Raw genomic sequence first — 20,359 nt, forward strand, 5'->3', positions numbered from 1 at the left:
AACTCTTTCTCCGAAATTACTTGACCCCATCTGTCAGGTGACAAACTCAGATGTGTGTCTAATTCATATAAGCATCTGTATTTGACCAGAAGTGTTGTTTAAAACTATATCTTATATGAAAAGGACAAAAGGCTTATTCGTGTCAACATCCCTAGCTCTTCATTCATGTCCCCGACAACTTATGAAAGTAAATTGGTAAATGGTCCACAAATACGTGACTAGTAATGCTAACAACGTTATATGAATGGTTTATTTCACAAGTTAAAATAATGCACAACAGTGGCAGCCTACAGACTGAATTGTTGTAACATTTACGTCCGTTCACGTGATTAAACAATTAAATACTATATACACGGTACAAAACACATCGACCAATAAAACCATTGACTCTTAAAGACGTCACAATATTCAAAGATCTCGGAGATGGCCATTTCTATGTACATATTAAGTAAGCGGACGATAAATGGCACAGGACTGTTGCGATAGCGGTTTGTGTTACAACGAAGACCGTACAATTTGTGCGACGACCTAGTTTGACGCCTACTAATGCCACCTCTGTTGGGTAGCAATAGGTGCTGGTACTGTTCAGATTGACTGAGAGTGTTCGTGTACGAATGGAGAATATACGCAAGCGCACATTGCACTGTCCCATTAAGGAGGTCGCTCCACAGCGTCAACGTCAGAGGATCGTGTTTGGACCATACACAGATCTATAGTCTCGATCCGGGTACCTACGTGGAGTCCATGTGTTGTTTTTATCAAGAGGAGGGGGGGGGGGGGGGGTCACAAAATACGGGTAAAATTGAAGATTTCCTTTTTTACAAGCATATGTTAACATTTTGTTTTTTGAGGATGAGAATATACCTACAACTATCTTGTCACCTTTCAGGATGCCTTTGGCTCAGGTGTTTCTGTCTTATTTTTTGTAATGTTTCTTCTTTCCTTCCTAAGTGTATTGTCGTACAGAACTGTAATTTTCAGACCGAGGATGTTCTGTAGATTCCTCTCCTGTGTTGCGGCGACGAATCAGAATAGTCATGGTCACTCATAGTTGTCGTACAGGGAGAGAATTTCGTTTCAACGGCCGTTAACGGTATGCAAGACGTCCGGGCGACATTTGCAGGAGGACCCACCCGTGAGCAGTTTTCACAACACAACGATTAAATTATGACAGAGAGGGACAATGCTTCGGTATACACAGTATACCATAACCCTTTGGTTGCGTCTATGCGACGGGGCAAGTTATAGTAATCGCGCTAAATAAGATTCGATGGCCTGTAGTATGCTATGAACACAAGGGGATGCGATTAACATTCGTAATAACCCTGTCACACAACAGGAACATCGATCGGCCGACAATTTTGCCAGCTCTATTGACAGTAATACGCCGGGTTTTCTCTTGATCATCGGCAACTTTTAGAGATCTTCTAATGTTCCCTAGCTCAAGACAATGTGATTGGGTAGGCTTTCAGGTGAACTGTACACTCGATTCTCTGCATGGTGATTTTGAAAATTGAGCAACCTTCTGGTGATCAACAAGTACGGCCGTAGTTTGTTGACTGTGAGAGAAAGACTTAAGAGAATACACTGTAATCATACATTACAGAAAAATAACTCTCATCAATAGGTAGATATAAGGGAACAATCTTATGATGTTCCCATGACTAGAAACTAATGATTTTGACAAACGTACATACATATATACGTATCTGCGAGACGGACTTTCAGTACTGACGTGTACATATGAGAAATACCATAAATACAAAACAAACATTAAACAGAGAAATACGTTCGACTTATGTACAACCTACAGTTCTTTCTCTATCACATTGACTGTTCATTGTGTTCTCATTACAGTCTTTAATATGCAAGAACAATGTTACATCATGTACATATTCGTACGATAGCCATTGATACCGCTATTCAAGCATAGTCGAGCGACCGTATGTAATAGATATTATCTATGTACTGTATATAAAGTCTTACCTGTGCAAGATGACTTTAGTTGTCTACATTTAGACCTAAGATGTCTACACTTACCTTTTGAAGATGTTGAGTGATTTTACAATGGTTTATAAGTAATTTTTTGACTGCAGCAAACAAAAATAAGCCATTTTAAATCTTGAATAGCTTGGTTCTCCAGCACACAGCCCCAAACCACGCCCAAACAGCGTGAGTGACACGTTATATAACGTACTCGCACGTAACAGAAATGTTAGATCCGTATACACGTTTGGTGTGCAAATAAACCCGTTGTTGCTTGGTGGTTGAGGAGGGAGGGACGATTTTGAGCAAAAGGGGTTTCACAATAACAAGTACTACTGTAACAGTTACTGCAGAAACTGTCTTAAGTATCCGTCGCTTCTAAATTTAAAGAAAGAAAAGGGAATCTACATAGCGCAGCTACAAACTACGATTTGATAGTCTTTGTGTTCTTTTCACTTCATGTTTATGATTTTTAAAAATGCGTCAGAATACCACGTATACGTAGCGGAGTGGCTGGACGTTTTCACATATTGTAGAGCCAATGTACATGTATAGCTTAGGTTGCCACGCCGCAAGACAGGTACAGACAATTATATTGTTCGAGCGACAATGTACTGCAACTCGACTCTTACTTTCCACTAGTAAAGTACCGCTAGCTTTATTATTTCTGGATATATTTCTCCCTTCTCCACTTGGTAATGAACAGGTCCATTATGCAACAGGTGTGCTCACGTCCGTACATCTGTTGTGACGCTTACTAACGCTCTTAACTCCTCCCTTTGATGCCTATCTCTTCCTAGATCCGGGAGATGTTTACGACCAGAAGCCAATAACAGATAGGACACGTCGGACTAGACTATAATCTGATGCTATTTTCGACTTGGATAGGACACGTCAGTAGATAAGATACTGAGATAGTATACGTTATAAAGAGGGCTACACCAGCGGACTTCATTAGAAGAGAGGGGTTCGAAGAGAGAAGAAGATGGGTAAAGTCGGCCCTCTTAGCCTGGCGCTGGTCGCGGCGGTTCTAGTCGTGACTATTCTACCAACCACAGGTATGTACAAGCGTATTCGTACATCTTCATGTTTGCGCCTGCCTGTGACATGTTTCCTACCAGTGGATTCTTCTACCGTTTGGTGTATTGACAAATGACCGCAGACACCGACTAAGAAAGTCAGGAAAAACTGTTTCACAAAGAATTTGTCAATGTGTTACCCTGAGATGTGCAACTCGAAGGTGATCCTACTAATTTCTTCCAAACAAATTGCTCGATTTTTTAACGGTTTCACGTTGAGATAGTCCAAAAGCTGTAACTATCTTGTTCACCCAGTGTTCGTTGCAAGAAAAACGAAAAAGCATTTACTTGTTTTGCTGTTCCACAAATTCTAGGACATGAATGTCCGGTCAAATTGATGTGTCTGACTGCAATATTGGCGTTTTCATAGGCAAAACTTTGTAAATGTATCAACCTCGTTGTCTCATACGATGCCATATTATACCTCGTTCCCACGTTGGCACTACCACCTATGTGGCTTCATTGGTGAACAAAGAACAATTTTGCACCGTCTTTTCGCTGAAGATTTCAGTTTGTTGAGACAAATGCAGAATATTTGGTCCCCGCCGTAGTGTGTGTTTTAATCCCGTTGTCCCATGCAAAAGGCATAACCCTTCCGTGCCTACATTTTGGGTACTAAAAGTGTGATAACGAACATTTTGTACCGTCTTTTCGGTGAGGTTTTTAAGTTTCTTAAGACAAATGCAGAATATTTGGTCCCCGTCGTAGTGGGTGTACGGTAGTGTTGGTGTGTCGTTGGTTTCTGGGCGCCACGTCAGCAGGAGATTTTCTACATCCGCCCATCACCTACCTGGAGCGCCGCTGCTTCAAATCGCATGAAATCTATCCAAACGAGAGACCATAGATTATCCAGCTGCTTTTTTAATCCTTTTTTTTTCAATGTAAAATTCTCAAAATATTTCTCATGTCTTTTCCAATCTTTTTCTCACTCTTTTCATCACTTTATCTCTAATGGACAAGAGGGCAACAGACGAGTAGCTTCTTGTTAGTTCTATTCCACGTAAGTTGGCCAACAAATGTCGTCAGTTAAAAAATATTACATAAAAAGCCCAAAAGTGGTAGAAAAATGATATTCTGGCTATAGAATGTATTCTGAAGTCATGTTACGGACACGTCAGCGTTAACATTACATCCGCCCCACACAGTGCGTACACGTATACGTGGACGATACAAGCGCCTTTACTGCAAGTCGTGTAAAATCTAGGATAAGAGTGCAGCATAGATGGACTGGCTTCGTTTTTTTTCAAAACATTTTCTTTTTCCGCGGAGTGCATAGTCTTTATCTGAATGGAATCGTGTCTCTTTATTTCATTATGTTTCTGTACATGTCTGCTTCGGGTGCCGACAGTGGGTGCCGAAGTTATCCGAAGACCTATTTGGGTGCCGACGCTACCCGATGGCCTGCATCACACATCCGGGTGATGCAACCATTTTGCCACTGACATTGCATCATCTTAAAATCCATACCGGGACAGATGACTTGTAATCCTCATGAATACGGGATAAACGTTGTTTTCCAAAGCATTTCTATCGGATTCATAAAGTGCAGTCAAAACATTTCCTTACCTCACGTCTGCTGCTACCGTTTTTTTAAATCCATATCTCTCGAGCTCGAATTTGTATATTTTTTCAAATCCATCCAGAAACAAGCGAAAAAAAATTCCAGGTTGTTTTTCTCGACAAATGAATCGTACATTTCTTTCCATTCGCGGAGAATGCATCCAAAAATTCCGATTTTGAGATAAACGCAAGTTCCCGACTCATTTTCTTTCTCTGAGATAGTTCGTGATTTTGTAAGAATTTGTCCAGTTACTTCTAGAAAAATATATGTAGACTTTTACTTTGCAGCTGCCCAAAGTACACGTCAGCGCTAACACATCCGTCTCACGCCTGTACGTATATACGCGCATCGCGGACAATCTACAAGCACCGCTATACTTAAAATCGTATCAAACCACCAAAACTAAGATGAAAAACGCTCCCGACTTGTTTTACTTTACCTTTATGTACAGCGTTTTAGTTTTAAGATGCCTTTCATAATCTTTAAGATGTGTTTTATTTTCAAATTTGCCAAGTTCATATCAATATGGCGATATGACGAGTCCATCCTGTACATGGATACGGTCACACTAACCCTTCTGTCTTTAGAATTCCGAACAAGAAGCTTAAACAAGTTCTCTTCAATTCTATCCATGCAAGAGGACACTCTCAAACTGTCGTTTTCAAAGAACATTTCCACGCATTGCGAGCAAAATTATCTGTAGACCATGATTTTGCAGCTGTCCCAAGTACACGTCAGCGTTCCGAGTCTACATCCGTCTCAGAAGCACGTACACATAGATCATAGCTGATAAGCAATCGATTTTCTGATGCAACCGATGGCTTCACTGCACCTTCAAAAAATATCTGAAACATTGTTTTATAAATGATACTTTAAAAGCGAGTCCTACACATTTTTACATGTTCCTCCCCAAATCCTACGATCAACCTGGTATCCAAAGAGTATCCGAAGAATCTGCTTCGGGTGACCACGCGAAGTTTGCCGAGGTCTTGCATCAGCTCGGCCGGGTGATGCAACCCTTTGCTATCTGACATTGCATCATCTTGTACTACAGAGAACGTTGAAAGTGGCAATTAAGCACCCAGCTTGGCTAAATGTTTAGCAAACTTTAACTTTTTCTACTTTATCTCGTTTTATTTTATTTAATCTCTTCTCTTTCTTTTTTTGAAAGTCCATTCTCATTTTCTTATCCCTAAGTGTTTTGATTTTTTTTCTTCAAATTTTTGTTTCGATCGTGGCATTTTGAAACATCACAGACGCCAGCGTCAATATGTGTTCCACGGCAGCTACATTTGTCTACATCGGCAGGCATATCTACCTCATTTTCTTTATTGAAGCTAGCAAATCCCATTTTATAACACTTACCGGTTTTGTCTTTAACTATATAGCACAATAATTTATTTTCAGCACTACATATCAAGCGTTTCAAGAACAATAACATATCTCGGAACAACATAACGTTAACATAATTACTCTTTTCAAACAAGGAAAATGGCACTAAACGGTAGTTTTCTTTGTGAATAAAAAATGATGGTACAAGCCTATATAAGTGCTAACTGTTTTGTGTACACCGGTGTATGAAAACATTAACAACCTATTTCATTGCCTTTAGTTTTCACCACTCCAATATCTTTTAAGTTTAACTTATTTCTGTCCTTTTTCAGTCAATGGCTGTGCCTTCCTGGCAACATGGAGCTGGGACAAGTTCGACGTAGAAAACATACCGAGGCCGAAACCGGTGGCAAAGAAGAGAGCTCTACCGGTAGCAAAGTAAGTCCTCTTGAGCTCTCTTTATCTTATTACATTTAGCCAAAGTGAGCTAGATGCTATGTTTATAAGGACGACAATTGCGATTTATAGACCATTATTGTTGACTCTTATTTAAATTCCAGATGGTAGATCTGCCAGCTAGAATTATATTTTAGGATGACATTGTCGTTTAGTAAAAGTCGTCAATTATCAGCAGCAATTTAGTTTATTATTGAAGAGTGTATTTGTGAATTGTAATTCTATTTTCATCATCATCATCTATCGGCCATCGGCCGGGACTAAATAAGTACATACATCACTCCAAATTGCCTTGTCCAACATCATTTGTCCTAAGTGTTCATATGCAATCCCAGTGTCTCTGACTAAACTATCGGTAAAAGTCCAACTTCTGCAGTGCACTTGGCCTCTTGGTTTCCATAGAAGGATGTCCGAAACTATTTGCTGTTTGGCTCGAAAGCAGTGTCCAGCAAATGTTACACGACGGTGGGTGAGCTTTTGAGACAACCGCGGAAGACTTCCATAAATTGTTTTGATAGTAGCGTGTTGTGTCCAAGAAATGTTCTGTGCCCTGCGTAGTAGCTTTGTATAGGTCCCATCCAGTCTCTTTTGGAGCTGACAGGTAAGCGTCCAAGTTTCTGCACCGTAGAGTAGTATCGGTTCCACAAGGGTAAGAAAAACTTGTACCTTCAGTTTGTTAGGAATGTTAGATTTCCATATTTTGTCCAACTTGTTGCTTGCTTCCCATGCTAGGGCTTTTCTAATTTCAAGGTCTTTCTTTGAGCACATAATGTAAGAACCAAGATATTTGAAATCATGTACTCTATGAATGAGTGTCCCAGACAGGGATCTGAGTTCAAGTGTTCCAGAGATGTTGCTAATACATTCTGTCTTAGATACATTACAATATAGCCCCACTTGGGATGCAGACTCTTCTAGGGATTGTAGCAGAGTTTCTGCATTTTTGATCAGTTCAGCAACTTTGCCGAGTAAAATTCTATTTTACTCGGCAAAGTTGAATTGAAATTTGAAATGCAATGTTAGTTACATGTATATTCTAAGACATGTATTTTCTTGTTTTGCGGTTTGATTGAAAATGGTAGCCGAAATACTGAAGCTGTTAGCATTGTGTTCAGTTTAAGTTTGTTTGTTTGTTATTGTACTTATTTGTTCATTTATTTATTAATGACACTCACCGAATAAAGGTCGTTTGACACTGATAGCACCTGGCATTATGTATCTGGTATAGAATCATAGCCCCTTTCATTTGAAGCATCACCATTCACCATTGATGCGGGATTTTTCATTTTCGAACTGGACCGATAAGTTTATGAGGTCTGGCACTGTACATTTTCTAGGGATCTATTCAGACATGATGTGGGTTTTGCCGCACCTTGAACGAAGAATAAATTTGCATCATGATTTCCCGCAATTCTATTGCACTCTGACCTCGAGTGACATAGTCTGCGTCTCTTCCATGGATTAACAGTTTGGTAAGCAGGTTGAAATTTTATTAGCCCTTATTTTTGTACCCCCCTCCTACTGTTTGTTGTTTTCTTTCGTTGATAGCTATATGATCGGTCGGATTCGGTTGGTTGGTTGGATGATTGTTTTGACATCTCGTCTACTGTTGAAATCAGTCATCAACTTAATATCATTATTATGCTTGTCAGTTCGCTTTTATCACCCTTGAATTTCGGGCCGTTTTCAAACCTCAGTTGGCTGTATCATTTGCTTAAAACAGAATATTGCCCTTATCTTTTATTTGTCATTCACACAATCAACTCAAGTATGGCCAATATCGACACGCGAACATATAAACAGGCATCATGGGTAATCAGAAAATCTCAGCAAGATGGCGGCTGTTAGAGGTAGTGGGTTTTGCTCCCTCGGTACCGGTATGTACCTTTATGCATGTTCAGGCAGCTTGTTATCACTCGTTTGATAGATATACCAAGTTTTTCGTTATCCCATTTGTCAGATGGAAGAGAAACTTTTATGCATAACTTGTAGTTGTGACTCGGCGTTACGATTGTAAACAAGCTTACCTTCAGCTCGTGGGTTTCCAGCGGGCAGACTTTGCCCTCGGCGTGTCCTTGCATCGGCTCAATTCTGAACTTTAACTTGAAAACTAACCTAACGTGCACGCTCTAAACCTAAGACAAGCCTAAATATGCGGCAAAACTTAACCGTTGCAAAACTAAGCCTTAAACTGGACATCTTAGGTGTTGACCCTTGACCCAAACCTGGTTACCCGGTACTTGGGTAAATCTTGATCTTTCTTTCGGTCATACAACAAAACTAGTCAAGATGCCAATTTTTCACCACACTTTCAAACGGTTGCTGGGATATATATCGCCAACTTTGCACTTCGGCACCTAGCATTGGGGCAGGCCCCGTACAAGGCCCATATAGGAGGGCCATTTGGTGGGCTCATTATACGGCCAAATTTACACTTCTGGCGGCTTTTTACCTTCGCCGAGAAGGTTATGCAGAGGGTAGCGTTTGTATGTATGTTTGTTTGGATGTTTGTAACGACCAGCATAACTCGAGAAGGCTTGGATGGATTGTCTTGATATTTGGTAGGTGTGTAGGTCTTGATGAGACTAGGAAATGATTAGATTTTGGGTCCCCTAGCGGCTTGTCACGGTACTGCAGTGGAACTTCCTGTTTCAATATCTCGTCTTCTGGACAAGCTATGGAACTGATTTATCAATCACATTTAGCCAACTATAAGGTTGTTGACAATTCCTGGCCAATTCCCGGCATGGCTGAAGGTAGCAGAACATAGTTTTCGGGCTATGGGGATTTCTATAGGGGCCGCAAGGTGACTGGCTTCGACACCGTAAAAATTATAGTGCGGTGCACTTGAGAAATACGCATCTGTTTGAGTTTAGGGTACAACCTACAGATACTTTATATTCTTGTAAGCTGACCTGTGAAGCTGGCATGTATATGTGCAAGAATATTTCAATTCCTTGTCTGTTCAAGACATCTTTCTTTTTATTTACACTGGTTCCATGTTTCATTCGTGTCCTCGGGGACTACATCAGTCAGGATATCGTTACTCCAAGACTGATTTTCTAGATAGTCTGCTTTTCTTAAAATCTAGCGGCTTCGCTTGGTTCTAAAGCAGAAATTCTAGTTTTCGCAATATCTTCGCCAAGAAGGTTATGTCTGTGTGTGTGCTGTTTGCAGGAAACATAAAATAAGCCGTGGGTAGATTTTGATGGTATTTGGAAATGTTGGTAGCGGTTGGTAAAAGAAAGAAACGATTTGCGGTTTTATATGGTACTGAAGTGGAACGTCCGGTATTGACAGGCTATGACCATGGTTTGTAATAGGTAGATAGCTCTTTCTTGTGGCCGGGAAGAAGGGACATACTTTTTTGCCCTTTGTAACTGTAAGGGTCATTTCATTCAGTTGCAGACTTTGAAACAGGCTAAGTCAAAAAGGGATGCATTAATATTCATAATCTTTACCTGTAGGTTACTTTAAAAAGACCAACGTAATGATATGTTAACTTTCCATAATTGACAAACTTTTGTTTTCAGATTCACGACCGTAGGTTAATTGCAAGAGTGCCAACCGTAAAAAGTTACAAGTGCCTACTCTTTACATATAAATAATGTTTCTACATACATTCCCGGGGTTTGTCATGTTTTTGTAGACAGTGTCTAATGGAAAGTCCCATGTTTTTAATGATTAGTAATTTTTATATATTTTAGTGGAAATCTGATAATAATGAATGGGGAAATTTCATATTTTGATTGACGGTACCTTTATACTCAATACAGATGTAACATGGTTATAGAGGAACACCAATGGACACAAATAATGCAAATCATGACCTAATTTGCACAAAAGTTACAATATGTAGGTTGGATGAACAAATTGCATGGGGGGGGGGGTGGTCCTGTAGAAGAGTCCACAGGTAGGGAAATATCATCAGACATAGATTACATAAATCAGGGTGCGAAATACTTTTTTGAGCCAGGTTGCCCATTTTGCAACCTAGGGCAAATGCTAGGTTGCACAACCAAATTTCAGGTTGCTCCAGCAACATTCACCGATTTCTTCAAATTAAGCTTGTATGTAGCGTATAATACTACTAATATTTCAAAATATAAATTAGATAGTATTTTGTTCCCATTGACCTAACAAAATCTTTTTTAGCCGAGGGCAATGTGTTTTCGTCTTTTTCAGCTCAAATTCCACGATCTATGAAGGGTTTTGGATGGTTTAAAACGAAAAAGTGTTGATTTCTATATTTCAATTGAAGATTTACCGAATTTTATGAGAGTGACACTGTGTTTTGTGCGCTTCCAGGGCTCCGATTGAGATCTTTGGCTCAAAATATAAGGTTGCACACTGCGCTACCTGGGTTTGGAATTAACTTGCACCAACCGAAATCTTGTTGCACTGTTCAACGTGCAACCAGGTATTTCGCACCCTGCATAAATCATTTTCATAATCGATGAGGAAATGCTTTCTGAAGAAAAATCGTCATTTTTCAGGGGTGTTATCACTCTAGCTATAGAGGAACTCGTCTCTTGACTGACTCCAGTCTTTTCTAAGGTTGCAGCATGGGCAGTAGGCCTCAGCTCCGCGGATTAAAAAAAATAGTGAGTTTGTCTTCCCCGCTGAGCAGTTGCGTAATCCATCCTGACCCATAGTCATGCAAATACTCCCGACGACCCCCCGTCGTCCTATACGAGTCAGCCGCACGGAGGAGCTAACTTCAAAATATCTAAGGGTGCGAAACCACCATTCCTGGTCTCCGTTACCAGAAGGGGTGTCTTCGGTCTTTCGGGGGCCAATCCTGAGCTATTGCTGTCCATTGCAGTATCCATTTTGCAACGTAACAAAGTAGCAGGATGCTAACAAGAGATGTGTTACACTGCAGATACGTCATAGTCGTTGTAATGGACGGTTTAGCACGTTTATCGTCTGATTTTAGCTGGTAAATCTGGCTAGAATTACGATATCTAGTGAATACGTAAGAAGCAAATAGGAACGCATGTACAATGTTGGTAGACAAATATATGATGAATAAGATATCTATGTTCACAATCCTGGCCTTTCCAACGCTTATCATAATGATAGCTTAGTTAATAGCGGTGCCGAAACCCCTTGCGTGCGTTGCACCGGCCCGGTCCTATCTGTCGGCCATGATTTCATTGTTCCGTGAACAGCGGTGCCGTGCATACGGCTGGTAACGGTCATGTCGGGAAAAGAAGGATTTTCAGGCGTTACAAAATGCCTCGTATCGTCCTTTGTCATCGGTATATTACTAGTATCAACTAGGTGTTTTCCATGGGTAAATAGGACACCAAACATGAGAATTACCACGAAGCCAAGTGCCCGAGTCGAAGAAAATTAGGTTGTTTGAAATGACGTTTCGTACCTATCGCTCATTCCTCGCTTCGCAAGGAATTCGCTTGGCGTCTGCGGCGCTGTGGGGCGCTCTTCGGGCGACGTCGGCTTTCGGGTAAGTTCGGGATCCGCCCAGCCTATCACCCGATATCCCGGTATATATTCGGTATGTATATAGTACAAACTCTCCTTCCGAGGCCTGCAGCCTATGGTTGCAGATCTTGGCTGCAAGAAGGATATTTGCAACATATGTGATTTAGATTTTTTTATTACTTGTGATATGAAGAAACTTATTTGCATATCATCTGCATGGTAAAGAGACGGACTCTCGGAGTTGTGTCGTGAAACTGAAATTTTCTAACAGGCCAACTTTACATGGAAATTGATAAGCAATGAAATATGCCGTAGCTTCTTTCATTCACTCGTTCATTTATTCTTACATTTATCAATTTGGTGAGCCAATGGAACTTTTCTTCCTCGGGCTGCAAAAACACTAATTGAAAGCTTTTCATCGGGTAAGACATAGCCTAATTTGAGAAGAATGTGCTTTGGGCTTCTTAAACACTTGACCTCCAAAAAGATATCCGTATCTGAAGCTATATTCTATGTATCTATGAAAGGAACTTGGTGCCTTGTCAGCCAGAGGCGCAACATTTGGACCCGGTGCTATGGATTTGAACCCTGACCTTTAAGAATTCGAGTCAACAACCCTAACCATAAAACCATCATACAACCACCATGTTTACGGGGATGTAACATTATTACACATTAATGTATCGGTGTGTTTAGGGTCTCCGACGTTCTGGCTTAAAAACGTATCGCCTTCGTGTGTGGAGATATTAGTTTATGCAAAATTGTATGTTCATAATCACGTGGCGTCCATGTGGCGCAGTGGTAGATCACTCGGCTGTCAAACATGGGTCCCCGGTTCGTAACCCGGTGTGCCCAGTGACATGCCCGGACTTGCGCCCCGACGTTGTGCCCTTCGGAAAGGCACTTAACACGACTTTCCTCACTTCACTCAGGTGTAAATGAGTACCTAGCTCATCTAGGGTTAGGAACGTCCCTCGGATAGGACGTTAAATGGAGGTCCCGTGTTTGGGGAGAGCCACACCCCGCGCACGTTAAAGAACCCACCACACCTTTCGAAAAAGAGTAGGGCCATGCCCCGGTGTGCGATGGTCCAAACCTTACAGTCCGGTCTGGGATGACATCTTGAAAAGGTGATAGTTCACCTGTTATGTCAATCCTTCCACAAAATGTGGTAAATCGAAATAAATAAAGATAATATTGTGTGTTCGTAGTTATTTGAATAGGGTTGAGTGACATCAGACTGGCAGGAGGTGAAGGCCGAATTAGAGGTAGAAATGCCCCCCACCCCTTCCTTCGCAAGTCAGCAGGAAGTGGTTGAGCTAGTCATGTATCAGACATGACGGACATTTTAGGTCAGAGGGTCAATGAAAGGGGCCAATAATTGATGTATTGTTAAAATAGTAAAATAGTTCCCATGTTCCAGCCCCGTTCGCCATAGAGTAACAGGAAGTGATCAATGTTCACATGTATTATCAATCAAAACCTTATTTGCATAACTAATTAACTACAATTGAACAAGGCATACTTTAAATAGAAACTTGAAATATTCCACGGAGACGTGAGATCTTCAAACTCTAGTTATCTCCATGAAAAATGCAGATATTGTTTTGGGTGTGTCTGTGTGTCTGTCTGTCTGTCTGTTTGTTTGTTTGTGTTTCCGGACTACTGTAGTCAGCATAACTCAAGAACCTCTTGATGGATTACGATGATATTTGGTATGTGGGCAGGTGTTATGAAGCCAAAATTCAAGGTCGATTTTGGGCCCCCTGGTATGTGACCTTGTTTTACTCTGCTTTCTTGTACCTAGGATTGACCTAGATGACATGGATCCCAACATACAAAATCTGGACATGCCGCATGTTCGAAAGAAGCGGATGCAGCCTAATCAAGAGCATGATGCCTTCCAAAGCAGCATCAAACAAGTAACCAAAGACCTTTACTCTTATTCCTTATTGATTATGAATATAGAAATACGTCGCCTCAAAAAGACAAAAAAAGATAGGAAACTAGAATACTGTTCCTTTATAATACACCTTTGCAAGATTCACTGATTTGTTATTGTATGATTTATGATTTAAAGAGAGAGACATAATGGTTAATGGTATGATCAGAAGGAACGTTAAGAGGCATTCAATGGACTATGTTGCTAGACTGACTTTTGCATTATTGTTAAATAATTGATAACAATGCAAAAAAACAGAGTGCTCATATTGAGCTATGGCTTGTATGTCAGGCTTCGTAGAAGATGCATTTGAGACATCTTAACAGTACTGATCATCACACCACGCAATCACTATCATGAACATTCGTACTGTTTTTTGCCTGTTAAGCAGACAACTAATAGGTCCGTCACTTTCAGGTTTCAATCTAGAGCCACATTATATCACTTTGCATCATACGTTAAATATCTACAAAAAGACATTATGAAAACAGATTGCTGGGAGGAAAACATCAAACTTCAAATTCCTGAAACTGTGTGTTATCTCAAAGCAGATGTCTTGGGATGCTACATCTATACGTTTTTCTAGCTGCCTTTTTCAGACGTTTGATGCAAAAATGTGCAGCAAGAAAAACGTAACGATATAGCCTCCCAACATCTGCTTTAAGACTAACTGTTTGCCAAAGTACAGACTCTGGTTTCATGATGATATTCAACATCAGAATTCAATTTATCATTCTTTTTATCCGAGAAGCAACAAATCAGATTGATTCGGCCTTATGGTTGAACATGATTGTCATTCTATGTCTCATAGCAGGCAGCCCGCATCAAAATAGGATTCCACGATGGCATAAATCGAGATCGACGTGGCGCTATGGATGACGTTCAAGAGGTACAGAAGCCCGTCCTGCCCAGGGCTGTGCATCGCGACCGTCGTAACTTCGAAGAAAACGTCCAACCAGCGGGAGAGACCCAATATTCGAACATAGAACCTAAAACAGTTAATCGTGATCGTCGTGATTACGAAAACGATGTCCGCCCAGATCCGGAGATCCAGATTGCATCAGAACAGGTACATCGCGATCGTCGCGATTACGAAAGCGATGTCCGCCAATATCCTGGGATCCAGTTTGCATCAGAACAATCGATGCGAGGTCGCCGCACTGCTGAAGAAGAACACATCCTACCCAAAGCTACTGATCTAAGTAAGTCAAATATTGAAAACTTGGACCGGCAACGTCGGGAAGAACCTCAGGCAGTGGGCCCCAACGTCCAACAGCAGTCTCAGGACCAACATATCCTGTCCGAATACGCGCACAGGAAGCGACGAGAACCAGTGGGAACATATGGGGAAACAGCAAAGCGTTCAGACCCCTGGCACCCAGAACGCAATGGACATCCAAACGCCGGATACTCTGAGCAACTCGAGCGCAATCCACGTGCCTCAAACGATGCTTTTCAATCCGACCAAGACAGCATTTTTGAACACGATGATACCTGGAACCTGCATAACACGGGCTACAAGTACCCTGTGTATGGCTTTGCACATGACCGTGAAAAGAGACAATCTAATGGTGGAACAATTTATTCATCAGGTTCGTGTGGCATATTGTACATTTCTAGTCATACAATATCATGAGCCCAAGCACTATACAATGATCTACTGAAAATCAGACTGTTTGATTTGATTTGACGTATCTATTTGGCTAGACTGTTATCATTGTAAGGCCGTTTCTTCGGAGTAGTACTTAAAAGTTTCTTCCCAAAATCTCGTAATCGGGTGCATCTCACATTAGGTTTCAGATGATGATGTCTAGCTTGAATTTGTGAAGGTTTTAAATCGCGGGTAGTAGAGCTTAACAGAAAAGGATTTGATTTCATTTGATTAATTTGGTTCTATAAAGTGACATGCAGCCTAGACTACCTAATCAGCCTATTATAAAGGACTAGCCCTGGTAACCAGACAATGTACCAAATGCAATAAGTCAGAAACTACATAATCATCTCAAAAACATTCTTATACGAAACCTCTATGGAGCGAGTGAATTTGTAACTGAATGACAGAATCAATGTATTTCAATTGGAGCCTGTATAGTAGGGCTGATCTATATAATCAAGCTTGGCACTACTCCTTGGAGCGAGTAAATTTGCAACTGAATGACAGGATCAATGTATTTCAATTGGAGCCTGTATAGTAGGGCTGATCTATATAATCAAGCTTGACACTACACGTTGAGAGTTACATATGACTTGCTGTGACTTTTTGTTGCATATACTAGATAAATCTGGAAATGGCGGAGGGGCTGGCGGAGGAAATGGCAATGGAAACGGCAATGGAAATAGTGGGGGAAACGGAAACAACGCTCCAGGAAACCGTGGGTTAATTTTTTTGTACAGTCAGGCCATTGGCATTGCAACATACTTTCTTGTCATTATGAAAAAAATCAAGAGAATCTCATAAGAAAGGCTTCATTATGGTACACAATTTCATAGAATTGATAAAAATAGAGTTATATTCAATTTTTACACCAAATGTTCTATTCTTATCATGTCCTCTTGCTAAGATATTATGTCTGGGAACTAAGGAAATACATGTAGTACCAGTTTGAAGAAAAAGCTTTACGAGGGGAAGTTGCACCCGACTATAGTCGTTTTTAGTAAAATTGTATGCTATGCTATTTACAAACTTCTCCTAATGCTCTGTTTCGGTGTTAGTCTGTCGGTGTGTCTGTTGGCCCAAAAGGCCCCATAGCATCTTGCAGGGGATTTTAGGTAAAACAAAAAAAGATAAGTTTCCATATCAAGTAACGTAAAAAGAATAAATTATTTCACAATGCAACTAGACAAAACTTCCATCGAGAAACATACCTATTCTTTTATCTTTATAACTAACAAGGAGAAGTTGAATTTATCCAATGATACTTAGTTTTATTTTGTATCTGTTAACTGCTTCTGCTCAACATTTTTTGTCGCGACCTGTACTTAGTTCAGTGTTGCAAAAATGTACAATAAAGGTCTTCATTTGTTAATTGATTAATAAATATGTATGTGTTTCCCTTTACAGCGAAACAGCGCATCTACACGTGTGACCAGAACAAGTTGGAACTCTCCTGTCCTACGGGCAAGCTCAAACTCATCAATGCCATATATGGACGAGAGCGTAGTGACAGGACCACTTGTGATTATGCCAACACTGATGTCTCCTCTGTAACCGACCACCCGACTGCATGCTACAGGTTAGAACGATTATCAAGCAGTGATCAAATTACCACCTAAATATCGAGCTTAGTGCAGTGAAATTGAATATGTATTCTTCCCTTCATTTTATAGATACATCCTCTTCAGTCATAACGTCTTGACCTAATAAAGGCCTTTGCTAGGTGCTTTAGCTAATGCTGAGTCTAACTGTTTATTTACACAATTGGTTCTAAGGTCTAGACATTGTTTGATATATTGACCAACTTGTATATGATGTATCCTATTCAACTTTGCAGCGTAAACTTCAACTTAGTTCTTGCAACATTTGGAAGTTAAGTAAATGTGATTGCCATTACTAGACATAAACCTTGCAGATGAGGGCCTCATTTACATGATTTATGAGGAAATGGTTCAACATTCTTTTTCGTGAGGCTTTCATACATTGCACAACTTGTGTTATTTGGGTAGAGAAGGTGATCAACTTATATGATTTATGCAAGTGAGGTCCTTATCTGCATGTGGACTTAAAAACGAGAACATTAACAGAGACCACCGTCGCCATGGCAATGCCTTTTTACGTTGCCAATCTTGTTCCATATGTGCTTCTGTTTTGTGTTGGTTTTTGTTAACATACTTCTATGTATCAATCAATCAAATCAAATCAAATCAAATCAAATCAAATCAAATCAAATCTGGTCATTCAGTGGTGGTAGGTTCAGAAGTGAACCGAAAGAGTCGAGACGAAGTCAAGAAGATTCTTCGGTCGGTTCAACCGAGTTGTCTTGACCAATCAGATCATGTTACGTTTTACGCTCCGTAGAAAAAATCCATCTATGTTGATATTCTACTTTGAAATTCGTTAGTCTGAGAATGGAGCAATTGAAATCAGCGGCCTGCTATGCAGAATCTTAGTATTTCCGCAATGCAGCCAAAGCAATATTAGGGCAAAAAAAGGAAATAAAAAAAAATGCTGAAAATTATTATGGTAGTGACATTTATTAATATTGTTTAGCACTATAGCACATTTGCGTGATAACTTCAGACTTTTACGATGTCAAAAACCGCGCAAAATCGTGCCGTACGATGATCCCCTTAGTTTCGCGAGCCTACAAAAACTTCAACCGCGATTTTCAGTGAGTTCTCACATCACAACAACGTCGTATTCTTCCATCATGGACGTTGCTACATTATGAGAGTGTTGTTTGAACGAATCATGTATAAAAATGACTAAATATGTTGACTTTAAAAATCCGATTGTTCGGACCCTAATATTTCTTGGGCTTCCTTTAATTTCAGGCACGTGGAGACTCCTGTGAGAAACCTGTGTCACAACAAGCAAGGATGTGCACTTATCGTGACGCAGCCGTTCTTATTGGGACATTCTGACGACATCTGTCCCGGAGTCACCAAATATCTTTTTGTGGAGTACAGGTGCACAGAAGAGGAAGGTAGGAAGGACAGTGCCATAAATTACACCCAGCAACAATCTAGAATAAAGTCCATTTTTTATTTATCACAACCACGATAAGATTAGGTGGTACAAGGAAAAACTGCGAAAGAACACTTTTATTTGTTTTGCAGCATTATAAGTATTGAGAGACTGCGCTCTGGCTGAATAGCTGATCCTATCGATAGAGGTTAAGAATGGAGTCTCTGTCGAGTCCGTTCAGGATCCCTATCCGCAGAATCGGCTTTTCAACTAAATATAAAAAGAGATCTCAAACGGAGTCTTTAATTTTTCGTGTGAATGTGTGTAGAGTTATTTTGAATTAGGAGTCAAATTTGCCTCCCAAACAAACCCTGACCACTACTGACCAACAGCCAACCCATTCCAGACCTAGTAACTCCTGTCCAAAGCCGATCTATTTTGAAAATTTAAAGACATGGGCATACCTACCAACGGCGCCGACCGCAGCCGACCTAGGGCCATTTTCGTCTATGTGCCACCGGAACGTAACATGCAAAAATTTTAAATCGACATTTCAGATCAGTGCCCTACTTCGTGCGGTAACGGAGTCTGCGTCGGCGAAACATGTGAATGCCCAACTGGATGGTCAGGGGACAGCTGTCAAGATGGTATGTATGATGATGACACGTCGATTACATTTTTGTTGTTGTTCCTGGACTTACAGCAATTATTGGGAACTAGCCATGAAAACCTAACATAAGAGACTTACACTTGGTAGACAGTCTCAGATAGTATGATATAGCTAGGTTCCAGCTGTTCACCAACTTCTCTCTTTTCAGCTTGATTTTTATTTGCTTATGTCATTCTGTCATTTAGAATTCCAAGAATTATGAAATTAATGTGGTATAGACTTAAAACCTTTGGATTAGGGCAAATTGATGTAAAATGACACTACCTTTCCCGGTAACATTTTTTATTGTTAACAAATACATCTATGTGTGTTTATGTGTGCTTGTGTGTGTGTGTGTGTGTGTGTGTGTGTGTGTGTGTGTGTGTGTGTGTGTGTGTGTATGTGTGCTTGTGTGTGTGTATGTGTGTGTGTGTGTTTGTGTGTGTGTGTGTGTATGTGTGTGTGTTTGTGCGTGTGTGTGTGTGTGTGTGTATGTGTGTGTGTCTGTGCGTGTGTGTTTAATTGCGTGTAATTAGGTATTCAATCTAACAGCTTGTTTCTGGAGTGAGACATGAGGGTGGTTTGCATTCTATTTTGCAGAATGTTTCAAATGAATCCTTTGTAACAGTTTTGTATGTCTATGCAGTCCATTGCGAGCCACAGTGTCAGCACGGAGGGCAGTGTTTAGACCCCGAGCAGCCTTGTGCGTGCGTCCCCGGGTCAGGGTGGCAGGGGTATCGCTGTGAAGATCGTAAGTTATCATATCTGTTATTGTCTCCCGTATCGCAACCCCGCTGCTTCGCCATCTGGATCAAATTACGCGGATCCTTGGGCCCGAGGTCGGTCCTTTGGGTCGACTCCAGCTCGGACATGTTGTAAGGGATTGTATTCGTTATTTCGGATGGTGACGTAAGGCCGGTGGCCCCGTGTATGAGGGAGCTTCAGGCATTGGCCTCAAGCGTCAAACCTCCGGACGTAAAAGAACCCAGCACACTTATCGAAAAGAGTAGGGGTGACCCGGTGTGCTTGGCCAAAAACGCGAGCCGTAGCGAAGCCGCATTGCACTACCATTAGCTACTTGAAAAAGCATCATGCTTCACCTGAAATGAGGATGCCTTGAAACGAAAAAAAATGAAAATGTATCAAGCTTAAAAGTTTGTTCCCTTACCTTGATTGATTAAAAGTACAAAGGATATTTTGATTATTTCATTTTGCCTTGATCTGTGATCCCTTCCGCTCTGATCACGAGTTCACTGTATTTGAGTTTTCTGTTTATCAAAAT

At 40.7% G+C, this 20,359-nt stretch overlaps 1 protein-coding gene across 1 annotated transcript in view; it reads left to right on the forward strand.

The window, feature by feature from the left end:
• Window positions 1-2,958: 2,958 nt before the first annotated feature.
• Window positions 2,959-20,359, forward strand: part of LOC136424614 (mucin-6-like) — a 39,645-nt gene continuing 22,244 nt past the window's right edge. Inside the window, exons 1-9 of the mRNA XM_066413230.1 lie at window positions 2,959-3,044; window positions 6,291-6,396; window positions 13,670-13,784; window positions 14,616-15,396; window positions 16,081-16,176; window positions 16,866-17,037; window positions 18,296-18,447; window positions 18,986-19,075; window positions 19,724-19,828. Of these exons, the coding sequence (XP_066269327.1) occupies window positions 2,972-3,044; window positions 6,291-6,396; window positions 13,670-13,784; window positions 14,616-15,396; window positions 16,081-16,176; window positions 16,866-17,037; window positions 18,296-18,447; window positions 18,986-19,075; window positions 19,724-19,828 (1,690 nt within the window). The 5' untranslated portion in view covers window positions 2,959-2,971. The remainder of the gene's footprint in view (window positions 3,045-6,290; window positions 6,397-13,669; window positions 13,785-14,615; window positions 15,397-16,080; window positions 16,177-16,865; window positions 17,038-18,295; window positions 18,448-18,985; window positions 19,076-19,723; window positions 19,829-20,359) is intronic.

This window comes from Branchiostoma lanceolatum, chromosome 18, assembly GCF_035083965.1.
Source record: "Branchiostoma lanceolatum isolate klBraLanc5 chromosome 18, klBraLanc5.hap2, whole genome shotgun sequence".
In the NCBI taxonomy this organism is placed as follows: domain Eukaryota; kingdom Metazoa; phylum Chordata; class Leptocardii; order Amphioxiformes; family Branchiostomatidae; genus Branchiostoma; species Branchiostoma lanceolatum.